This window comes from Aplidium turbinatum, chromosome 7, assembly GCF_918807975.1.
Source record: "Aplidium turbinatum chromosome 7, kaAplTurb1.1, whole genome shotgun sequence".
Classification (NCBI taxonomy): Eukaryota; Metazoa; Chordata; class Ascidiacea; order Aplousobranchia; family Polyclinidae; genus Aplidium; species Aplidium turbinatum.
The window spans coordinates 22,132,478-22,145,325 of NC_137478.1; the positions used below are offsets into that span (position 1 = coordinate 22,132,478).

At 36.0% G+C, this 12,848-nt stretch overlaps 1 protein-coding gene across 3 annotated transcripts in view; it reads right to left on the reverse strand.

Moving 5' to 3' along the window:
• The window catches only part of LOC145774746 (basal cell adhesion molecule-like), a 32,366-nt gene extending 20,222 nt beyond the window's left edge, over positions 1–12,144 (reverse strand). For all 3 annotated transcript variants that reach the window (XM_082586048.1, XM_082586047.1, XM_082586046.1), the window contains exon 1: positions 11,974–12,144. In XM_082586048.1, coding sequence (XP_082442174.1) covers positions 11,974–12,013 — 40 coding nt within the window. In that variant the 5' untranslated portion in view covers positions 12,014–12,144. The remainder of the gene's footprint in view (positions 1–11,973) is intronic.
• Positions 12,145–12,848: the final 704 nt, after the last annotated feature.

Genomic DNA, 12,848 nt, shown 5'->3' on the forward strand with positions numbered 1-12,848 from the left:
TCTGGTTTTTTAATAACTAAATCTCCGCAGTCCATGTACAGGTAGTGTCGCAATTGGGTGGTCTCCACAAGACAGCATTTATTAAATTGTCATCCCCCCAGGCAAAATTTATTGTCTGACTGCAGCTGAAACCAAATCTGTACATTTGCGTCAAAACAACGGTTTTAATTGGTCTGGAGATTCGCGTTCATTCACCAAAGCCTTGAATCGATATTCTTCAGAAAAACAAACCCACAAAAGAGAACTGGATTGAATCCCAGTTTTAACAATGTATTCATTCCCAGGTAGAGTCGAAGCGGTCGATATCTTGATTTCGGTTACGATATCAATGGACTTTAAATGCGGCGGTTCTCTTTTTTATGTTGCTCTTCTCCAAATTAAACAGCCACACTAGTAAAATTCGCTTTTTTGCCTTTCGGGCTATTGTTTGTTAAAGAAAACGTGGAAGTGGATTTTAGCGAGCAAAGCCGTTTTCTTTACATTGATTAAATGTCTGAAAACGTTAAATCATTATCTGATATATGCAGCACAAAATTTCTCACACTAACGACCAAACCTTGTATGAAATGCTTGCTCACAAAAAGGATATCTTTATTGTTTCAGTTGAAACATGAGTCTCAAAACTCAAAAACGTTATCCTTTTCATATCGCATCAACATCGCCAGATGTTGAAGAAATGCAAATGGAAAATTTTTGTTGATAGATGGGCAACGAAACCGCAGTGTGTTATTCGCACTTGCTGAGTGACTGGCTCAATCAGGTTATGGTTGGCTACAGACCATACATACGCTAATACGCTATGCGTGTATTTCAAGATAAGGCCTATGGCTAATCTCGCATGTGTTTTCACAACACGAATCATTTATGGATGTAGAAAAGCACACGTTGAAATAGGCTACATGGTACGCTGTGTAAGCTATTACACTTTTTAAACCAAAAGTTTTGACAACGCATGACTGATATCCTACATTTTGACAAACTTCTCGAGTAAACACTTTTTTCTCCGTTGCTTAAACTTTTCGAAGTGTGATTTTACCACTGTATCACCAAAGGCCGATTTTTACACATCTTTTCGACTCCCACGAAAAGGTTTCCAGAATTTTGTGAAATCATTACTCCACTACACAACTCAATGCAATACGTCATAAGCCATTTATACTTTGGTTGAATGGTTGTTTGGAATTTAAAAGAGATGATAATGAAGAGGAAGAAATACAAAATCAAATGAGCAGTTGGTAAGTCACAGCCAAATGCATCAATTACAATTGAATCATGAAGAGAAAAGAAATATAACTGGTCTACTGGTCTTGCATAGTATGAGTCTGCGCAAGGCAAAAGCTATCGTGAGTCGTGACCCATTGACCAAATTACAAACTTACATTATTTCGACATTCCGTAACAGTGAGTAGGCGTACAAACAAACCGATTGAGTTGTAAGACTGGCCCACTATCTTTTCTGTTGACTCACACGTACTTTGATGATAAATTAGTTTAACCATCATACGCAACCGAAACATGGCTAATATCGCAGCCTCGAAGGACGACTTCAAGGCCATACTTGACTACACAGCATGCAAACGACTCATTTTTTACACTAATGCAACGTTAAATTGATGCAAGAAAACTAATGATTGTTAACTTGGTAAGACAAATCATAGCTTGAACGTATTTTGTACAAGCAGCTGCACTATTTTAAGTTGGCTCATAAAAACAAAGTATGAAAATGCTTTAAAATCTGGTGTTGCCTCTAACAATCGTAAAAGATCGAATTTTAACATTTGGAAAAACGTCACCAATTTCTTTAATCAGTTTATCTTGTTCTGCGCACGCAAACGCAGTCAAATGTCTAAAATGTCGCAATCTGTTCAAGGCACAATATTGATCATTGTTGCCACATAGACGCGTAAACCTATTACCAGATCGTGGTCAGCCCTCAAGAGAATACCATTTAGTATGGCTCCCAGTCGTATTCTTTATATTCGATATCTACCGTAAGTTGATTATTGTTTGGTCAAGTCAATTACGATTACAATAATATCAATTCTGTACCTTTGTGTTATATTTTGTCACATTGCAAGCTGTGGTGAAATATGCCGTTGAGAACACAGTTTGCCATAATAAGAAATTATTAGAAAAAAAATAAGGAAAGATTGATCACTTATCATAAACAGACTGTCAATCGCTTTTGGTCAAGCAGGACGATGCTAATACTGTAGTAATTTAGCTGGTAAAATCCATTTTTACTGTGATTTGATATCCGCAGACGTTGATTCAACGTAAAAAGGAGAAATTTTGATAGCTCAATCTCACCGCGCTTTGCAATAACACAAACGCTGAATATCAAACCTAAATATCAGTTATGTCATTTCAATTATTTCAATGTGTTTTTTTTTTCGAAAAAAAGCACATTTTTCATTTTTAAATGATGAAACAACAAAGTAAAACGAGTGCTTTGAATGACGCCCCAATGGCTACAGACAAGTGGAAATCAAACCGAATTAATCGTCATCAGCTTTAAAAATAGCTTATTTCAGAATCAACTGTTTTGATTTTCTCATCAGTTGTTATCAAAGTATTAAAACACGGTGAATTCCCTTTTGAGTTGCTTGTTTTATTCATAAGTGATTGGATTCAGAAGATTGAAAACCGGTTTAAAGTGGAGTATTTTATTCCCAAGACAACAAAATATAAAAATAGTTTTTAAATTCATTTTATCATTCAGTTTTAGACGCTTTGCTGGGCTTATTGAATTGATAATACAGACAATTCATAGTAGTCCAGTGTTATAAAAGTCGCCACATTTTTTTCAACTTTCTAACTCCCACGAAAAACGGGCACCTGGCAAACAAAGACAAACTTATCTGAAACAATTTAATGACAAGGCAGAAACAATTATTCACAAATCATACAAAAGGAATATTTGGACTAAATGTTCATCCAAGGCCGTCAATGTCTGGTTCAGGCAAGGCAATTGAAAAAGAACCCCAGTTAGCTCTGTAATCCGGATGGCATCAGGAAAGCCGCTTTTACTCTCAAAAGTAAATTTCGCTATCAACGTAAAAGTAGCATTTTTTTAATTTTGTGGTACAACCATTTCCAAGCAAGTTTCGTCGCCTTAGGTATCATAGCCAATGCGACCTGTGATAAACTAGATGCTGAACTCAAAAATGATTTTAACGTTCCCGCTGTCTTCCAATGTTACAAAATGTTCTTGACAAGCTAAGTGATTCGCTTGAGGAAAATTTGATAACAAAGTAGTTCATTGTTTTCCACAGACAAGATATCCAAGAGAGCAATGAAATAACTCCCCTGCTTCTGATCTCAAAATCAGTGACTGTCCACTTTAATTGGTGCGAATACTACCTAGTAAAGAGAATGAGTCAAATTGAGATTGATTTATATTTTTCTGTCAAATTTGCTTCTCACGTTACACAGAGCATCCACCCAGCAAATTAGGCCTTTTAACATTGATTTAAAGTTCACAAACATTGAATCAATGTAAAAAAGGTGTTTTGCTCACAAGAGCGTCACCTACACTCGTGGGTTTATCGATCAGTTAGGGTTACATTGAAGAAACCCATTGCGAGGTTGTGTTGCAAAACATCCACAATTTTTTGAAAAACACGTATTTCGTTGCACGATTGTTTATTTTGCCAGCAATTCCAACAGGACAAATTTTAGGCAAACCATGCAAGACCATGCGCTACTTCTGACTTATCAAACCAATTATCGAAAGAAAAATAACTTTTCACAACATTATTACCCAAGCAAGACTGCCAGAATAAAATATTATGTGCTGACAATAGAAAATAGTTTGCATCAATTAAAAGCAAATAGTGATTCGATCATTCAAATTTGAAAGTCAAAACCAGAATGTTATTGCCCATGGGTAGCTGGTGACTAAAATAACAAAACAAATGTAAAGGAATAAAAAATGTGTAAAAATAAACTCAAAATAATAATTGTGACTTTCGTCCAAGGCTGTTTCATAACTGACGAAGTCTTCAAAGTCACATTCGATGTCGAAAAATTAAGAATTGCCGATAGTATTGTTTTCAGAAAAGATGTACCCAACGTTCCTCTACACCAGCTGCAGAAGTCGACGTGATAAATTAATCGACGACTTCCTACCAACGCTGCACTTGAAACGAATTTTTACATTTTTATTAAGCGCATTTGAGGGAACACATGTCACAAACCTTATAAAAGCAGTGCTGCTTCTCACTTCAAACAGCAGCTATTTTTCTTTGCATTCCTCTTTTTTGTTAGTTTTAAACTTTACTTGAATAATGTAATAACCAATTACGTTGCTGTCGATTGCATGTTCTTGCTTTATGGTATATAGAAAATGAATTCTCCAAAACCAAGTTTGATTGTATAAATTTTGGCCTTATCTTCCAGGCATACCGTAATCAATAAACAGAGTGAAATGATCAATATTTTACTTTAAGAAAGAAAAATAGATTTCACAAAGCTCTGAGTTTTAAAAGCAATATGCGTTTTGTGTTTTGTTGAGAAATTCCTTTTTTTATCAAGCAGGTTTACATTCGGAATTCCAAAACAATTTTTAAGCATGCTTATGCTTCAACATAATGCATTTAAGAAAATCGAAACAACGGTCAGTCATAAGAATTGATCATGTACGCTCTTGCAATCCATAGCGTTTGTGGAATCCACTCAAAACTGCAGTTGCATTTTCAACCCTTACATGCCAAACTAAATCAATAATTTATGAACGTCCTGCTTCCACGACCACCAAGGCAGAGCATTTTCTTTCCTTATCAACCTTAGTGTTTCCAAAGAAGACAAATATTTGACTGGTCATTCAAATAACTTTCACAAATTAAAAATTGCTATGCTTCATTCATTCATTCATAGCTTGTCACGCCAGTGTCGGAGCCAGGTAAGAGCATTGTTTGTGATGTTTTTGAGGTCGTTGTCATTACATGAAGGGCTAAGGGGGCAGTTGGTGAGGATGTGTGACTTTTGTGTGCTATGCTGTTTAATAACAATGATTTACTTACATAATTTATCGGGAAAGGGCTAGCTCTTCTTTGGTATACAATGCAAGGTCTCTTGTTTTAAAAATAAAAAAAAGCTTTGTACAAAACCGTTTTACAACAAAAAGCAATTTGCATATTAATACAATTCTTTTATATTTACAATTTTACCAAAGGTCTTAATTTAACCATGAATTCAAAAGTCCAGCTGCCAAAACATCAAGTCTTACACGATCGACCCCGTCGATTAGAATCAATATACTCCTTTATGTCAATTTAGTAGCTAAACTTCCACTCAATGGATTTACCAAATAAGAACAGCCTTTGCAAATAATTGGGCAAACTATAAGTAAAAAGCACAATGGAGACCAAATACAGCCAGGCTGCACAGCTTTGTTTCTGCCAACAAGACAGGCTGAGCGCGTTTCAACTGTCGCCGGGGCATTGGGTTTTACTATTCAACCACAACCGTACACCAATAGAAAGTATCACATTTTTTTCTTGCTATAATTGTGATGCTGAGAATGTGACCGCATATCAACGACGACAACATCATCTTTCGTTCATTCAGTTTCAAAAATCCTCTTTTACGATATATACGAGATATTAACTTGAATTGCAACCACATGGAAACCGCGCATACCACACGACACAGCAGATGTATGCTAATTTTAAGGTGAAACAATTTTCAAGGCACCTCATGTGATGTTTGCATGGATATGCAATTATGCATATGTTTATAAGGCAAGAAATAGAAGTTTTTAGCTTTTATTTGACATTGGCAACGAACTAAACTGGCTGTGTCACCGCAAAATTAGCAAACATGGCCAAACCACTTGCGAAATTATCAAATTCAATTTGAATAAGATACCGAAGTAGCCGCTTTCACGCCGACAAAAGCTTTATCAATAAATTAGTTACACAAATTTCACAGGCTGACAGATTTTGTTTATTCATCATCTAGCTTTTCCATTAAATCGTCAACTTGATACAATTTTGCTAAAGATTTTCCAGTCAATTTGTTATGAAAAATTTCCAGGCTCAGTGAAATTGAAAAGCCTTTGTGAAGACCAAAACATTTCAGTTCGAAGCAGCTTCTTTCTGCAGGAACAAAAGTGACAATCTTGTTCTGTATCTCCGGTTCACTGACTTCGATATTTGTGGCATTTTTATTTGACCCCGGGCAAGGCAAGTGTTTGAGATTCGTTATTGTTTCTTTGATACAACGTATTGAGACGTTGAAAACAACAAAATTGTCTGTTAAATCAATGGGTTCAGGTCACAGCAAGGTTATTCAGCAGCACTTTGATGTTCCTTTCCTTTGAAAACCATCGTTTGCTCAAGGAATTAAACAAGAATTGATTTGGCTTTCCATCTGCTTGTTCAGTGTTATCAGGAATCACCCCGTTTGGACGTCATGTTTTTAGCTTGCCCAAGCTCCAACGAGCGGAGACATTGAGTCGATGTGAAAACGACTACTTTGACTTTTTTTTCCAATTACAAAAAATGGTGTTTCTAGCCAATCAATCCTTGCTACAGTGATTCAAAGTCAGCAGGCGTTGAATCAATGTAAAATTAACAGGTTGTTGCCAAATTGATGTTAAAATGACTCTAGCTTTCGCACCATTACATAGATTTATAGAAAACACGCTGCTGTTGAGCATTGTTGTTGGCTGAAAAACACACTTTGAAAGCACGATGATGTTTGGTTTGTTTCTGATGAAAAACCAAATTTCTCATTACGATGTTTTTGCGTTTTCACATCTGAGAGAATTGTATGAAAGTCGCCTATTACGGTGAGTTTTTCCCGAGACTATTTACTAATACTAGAAATCGTTGTAAAAAAACAAATTTTCATCATAAATGCGCTTCACATTGAAAATTAGGCTTGAATTTTGACTTCTTTCCTCATTCAAACAAATATTTCCATTTCCTCAAGAAAAACGACTTTGTCAGTATGCATGACTAATTGCTGGTGTTTTGTTAGTGATGAGTGATTATTGTGTTGGTGTTGTGTCCCAGTCAGCAAACCATCCCTTTTTATGTTAATTCATTGTCTACAGTGGTTGAATCAATGTACTGTAAAATGGGATGGTTTGCTTGCTGGATTTCTGTGTTGTGGTGTCTCAACGAAGCAATGCCTGTAATGCTTCTTGTATCGCAACGATGCTTTTACGTCTCTGTGATGAATAATGTCCTGGAGATTATGCCGATGATAGAAAACGGTTCCGTGGTGTCGCGAAAGCAGCAACGCTCCACTTCATCGGAATGATGTGCATTGTGGTGCAATATGCATGTAAAATGTGACCATGGCCACCTAAAGATACGGCCTGATTTGTCACATTTTGCAGAAATTTCCAGGTTTTTCTAACTTTTAGCGAACGTTTAAATAATTTTTTTTTTTAATTTGATTTTTACGCTTTCTTTATTCTTTTCCCCAGATGACACAATAGGTTTTAACATCCTCACATGTAGAAAAACAAAGAAAATTTGATTTTGTAAATTTTAGTCAGACTGTTAATTTTCAATAACAGTCTGATTTTGCGTTTTTCAACTTACTTTTTCTCATTTGCTACTGCTTCCCCAAGGCAACAAAAACGTTTTTTGTCATTAGGAAACCGCAAAAAGTAAAAACATCTCAAAACATGTCAGTCAAGCACTAGCAGTAGCTGTAATCAAAATCTGCAAAATGTGACAAATCAGGCCGCATCTCCAGGTGGCCATAAATGTGACCAAACAATTTCAGATTTGCGACTACTCATTTCAAAAGGAACACGATTAAATGACTCCGAAGGTCTGACAGATAAAGTAATATTGTTTCGGAACAAAGGCTGATTTAGGTAATTGGACTGGACATAACATATATTTTCCAACTGTGGAGGCAATGCTACTTCTTTAATAAAAGATTTGCTAATGGTAAGAAATGTCTCAAACAAACTTGGACGACTTCTGCAAGAGAAACAATGGGTCGCTTTTTGCAAATGTAAAGATTGTATTGTGGACGTGGTTATATAAAGCTATTCAGAAACTGCTGTCAATAGAAATAGCAGCTTTAAATTGCCCGTTTTCGTAGCAATAACGAACTAGGATCCAATAAGAGAAAAATCATCAAAATTTGACTTAATACACTGACCACGAACACCTGTGCTTTCTAAATCGAGTCCAGGCCTGAGAATTCAAAGAAAAGTCAACAATGTTATATCTTTGCAGCCTCTCTGACGTTGTATTGTCAACGGAAACCAGTTTGGCTGGTTTTATAGAAAGTGAGATGAACCTCTTGTAAAAACAAAAATGAACGCAGGATCGAAATTTATCAAATCGTGCAATTGCAGTCAGGGCCGTGTAAGCACTATCTCGCCCTCCTCCTCCCCCACCGAAATCTACTAGTGGGCCCTTATTTCTACTGATGGCGCTTAAAAATAAGACAAGAAAGCATTTAGAGCTATAAACTCTTTCAGTGTGGGAAAAAATTTAAACAAACTAATATGAGTGAGCCCCTAATCAGCCCCTCCCAGCTGGGGGTACGAGGAGCGGTTAACACGCCCTGATTGTTATACACAATCGCATGAATGTATCCGGTAAGCCACCTTACCACACTTTTTATGTCTTTTGGATGTGCGTTTAGGTACTTTCAACGTAAATCTATGCAAAAAACACCATTATTGTGTTGTGCTTCAAGACACAAAAAACAGTAGCCTAGACATTTCCCAATACAGAAAAGAAAACGCGGGGTTTATTCATGGTGCTATTGCAGAAATTAAGTCAATTCAAAAGTGTGAGAAAATTACTCCGATGCAGATGACTTATATATTGATGACATATAATTTTTAATTTGATGATAAGATCTTCGTCGACAACACAAGGTAAAGTTTTTAAAAAATCACTGTGAAAGCGGATTGTGACTTACGGACACGGTTCTCTGCATGTAGTCCTCCATTTATATACAACGTTTTAAGCAACTCACTATCTTCTCTTATCGTAATATCCAGCTTTCAGCAACCAGCCAACCAACCTTTCTAAACGAGACATCCCAACTAAGACATACTGTAGTTATCACTGGGCTGCTAAGTGGATGCAAATACGCAGCCAGCCGGTTTTGTGTACAAGCAAAGTAGCACGAAGGGTTAAAAAACAACAACCTTAACCGGTGACAGTGACCATGTGAAGTACTTGCAAGCTTGGGGTTAAATTTTAAGAATAACAGGTTTATCTTAATCAACATTTAATATTTGAATACTGAAAAGTTTGGGTGTTCATCTGAAAGACAATTATCATGAACGTTGCAACCAGTGCTAGAAACGATTTAATATTTGATTGGTTTTAAACATCATATCCAGACGGAGAAAGACATTTCCGAAGCTGACTCCCTCCAAACAGTTCCGTATATTTCAAAAAAACATATTTGCTGTGATATTACAAGCCAGCTGTTTCATTTTATTGCTGAAGTCTAAAGTACATCAAGCATGGGTTAATTGGGTTATCCTCACACCGTACAAAAATTTTATACGCAGTTAATCAACCGAAACGAAAAGAGCCTCAGTTGAACCGGCGACTCATGGCGATGCCAGTTGCTGACTTCAATTATGAGAGGGAAAAACGTGAGCTGGCAAGCTTTAAAAAAAATTCTCTTTTATTGCTTGGCTAAAATACAAGAAGATTGGCATAACGTATTTACGAAAGAACACTTTTACTAGATTGTTTATAAAGCAAATAAAGGTTGAACGTTGAATAAAGTCAAAGTTATTCAAAAATATGACCAAGAGTGTTGAAAAATTAACTTTGTTAAAGTGGATCTGAATTTTGAAAAGACAATTCTTTGCTGTGACAATATGCTTTTTTCAAAAACAACTTTCGTACCATAGTAAGCTAAAGGCACTCGAACAATCGATTACTTACAAAGTGTCTGAACTACAAACAAAAAAACTTCCGTTTTTGTCTGGCCCGTTAGAGTTAGACCATGGTTAGACCTACGAATGCGGACAACAAAGCTGGTGGTTAGCCTACGATAGTGGAAGAACTTATGACCAATGACGTAATAGTACTAGAATATGTTTCAGAATTTTAACCATATTTGGGAAAATGTTGATTATGACTTATCCAGCGACAAGCTTTTCTCCTTACTCACAGACATAAGTAAGCGAAGAAACAGCATTTGAACTGCTTTTACGGATCAGCATATAACTGGATAATCCAATCCCACCGCGTGCTAACAACCTTTACTGATCAATACAATGAGGTGGATTTTCTGTTGAGTGTTCTGAAATAAACCAGATGTCCACTTCGTAACAAGTTGGGTAATTGCTCAAAGAAAATAGCAATTTAATGGTTTTCATGACGTACAGAATTTCTGAGATTAGGCATGACTGATATGTGTTACAAAAGTAAATATCGAGCTTTGTTTATGACAAAGACATTGTCCAGTATGTTCAAAACATTACTGGAATTAAAAATCAATCCAGTTGTAGGCTTGTAGCCTACACAGTTGCGTTCTTTGATGTTGACATTTTTTTACCTCGAGCTATCAAAAGATTAAAAAAAAAAGAATGCTGCTACTTACTAGCCACCAAGCCATTAGATAGCATTTCTCACGCTAAGCAAGTCTCATGAGGACAGCAGTTTTCACTGTGATGAAACTTCAGTTTTTGTCACAGTTTGCTTAATGCTTACGCCACGTTTCGCTTTTAATAATAGCGGTACTCAGCTGCGTAAACTAGATCTTGTATATAAAGTTGTGGGTAGTCAGAAAACATAAAATCGCAAATCCGTAATACTACATTTATCCATTTCAATTTCCATTTTTCTTTGTTACATAATGTGATGGACAGGACACCTCAGACAAGAATATTTTTTATGAAAAGGGATTTCTTGTAGTGCTGAATTATGCATGTGTAAAACCGTTTCCAACCGCATATACACAATTCATCAGTCGGCCAAGCAAGAAATTGAGTATTGTTCATTGATATATTGTCAATTGACGTGGAAGCAATGTAAAAATATTAACTGTTATTTTTGTAGGGCGAGATTTCATTTCAAATCCCTTTTGTTGCAGGAAAGAAACTGCCCAGAAAGAAAAAGTATTTGTTCTTTTGGAAGGACATTAGATGGTTTATTTAAACCTCTCCATTGACGAAATACTTCTATTGATTTGGTATTGTGCGTGATGCTCAATGAAAAGAATTGTGCCCTTAATTCAAATGTGGACTGGAATTGCAAGAAATTTGTAAAGCTCAGCATGACTGCAGAGCAGCTGCCAAGAAAAATCGAGATTTCATCATGCTCCGCCTAAAACGCATACTTGCTTGTATGTATGTTTTAATGCTTAACATTGAATACCTAAATTACATCGTTGGCAGAAAACAGGCTAGAGTTTAGTGCCTTCAAACTGTAATCGAAAAACAACATACATAATACCGCAGCGTTACGCTTACTAACAACATACAAGCACAAGAAACTCTACTGTTTTTTGTGCTCAAGAACCCCCATCAAAGTGTATTTTGATTACGAAGGCTTTTTGTAAAAAAAAACGTTGTGATTTTTTCCAATTAGTGAAGAATTATGTTGCACATACCAATGTAAAACCACCACCTATGTTACTATGTATATCTCAAAACAGCGCATATTTTCATAAACAACATCGAGAAGCAGGAACAAACGTACATATGCATCAATGTCTTCTTTATTACTCAGGTCATACTAACCATTTAAACTTTAAAGTGTTTAATTATCTTCTATTGTAATCAAAAAGACACTGAAAACAGAAATCAATGCAATTCACTTTTAGAAGGAAATAGGTTTTCATGAGCAAACAGCTTTCAAAATGTAAAGAAATACTATAAGTACAGACGTTTGCTCAAATCTTCCATTGAAAATTCATCATGGCCAACTCAGTTTTTTAAAACACAAACGCGAATTAGATTCGGAGTGATTAATTTGATTTAGATTCTTAAATATAGTGTCAATTGTCATCACTCACCTGACACAAGCAGCAAGCCAATGACTGCTATGAATTTCATTCTTCCGAGTCCTTCGCAATAAGTCCCACAGAATCAAATGGAAAGACAAGGTTTAAAACTGATGCAGCTAATGTAAACACAAGATCAACTATGCCAAACACACCAATACTAGACCCATACAACCAAGTGAAAACTCTGCAGTAATACACAATATTGTTTAAACCCTTTGTTGTTCATTTCCCTTCGTATATTTGTAACCTATGCTAGAGCTTCTCAAGAAACATCAAAATATTTCTTATCTTCGTTTCAAAATAAGAGCAATTTCGTTTCGTTGACAATTCTCAACAAAACCCGAGCGAAACAGTAAAAACACCTTACAACTAAAGTTTCAAATGAGTACCCTTTTACCAATATACCATGCTCTTTCGATCGATTATTTCGGCTTACAAATATTCTAAGCAAACTCATTTCAAAAACTTCTCGAAACCAAATTTCGTGTCAGGTTATAACGAATGTCAGTGTTTGTAACGAATTGCATTGCTTTTACTTTTAATTCGCTTTTCATAAAGTAAAATGTGGTTCATTTCACGAAAAAAAAAACTTTCAAATGACTCTCCTGTGGTGATGCAGGCTGCAATCGAAAGCGATGATTAATCTCAGCAAGTTCACTTCATGCTTCAGCGGAAACTAAACTGTTATGAATTATCATCACGTCAATGACCAAGTTTTTATCAATTGAGTAAAAAGGGCTTGTCTTTTGCTTGGTTAAGTCTTTTATGTTCTTGGTCTAAATTGAAAATCTGTCTGCTTTGTTTGCCCAAGTATTACACCATTAAACATTTTGGCACAGCTTAGGCTTAGGTGTAATTTGCCTTTTTTATGCCTTCCGCACAGC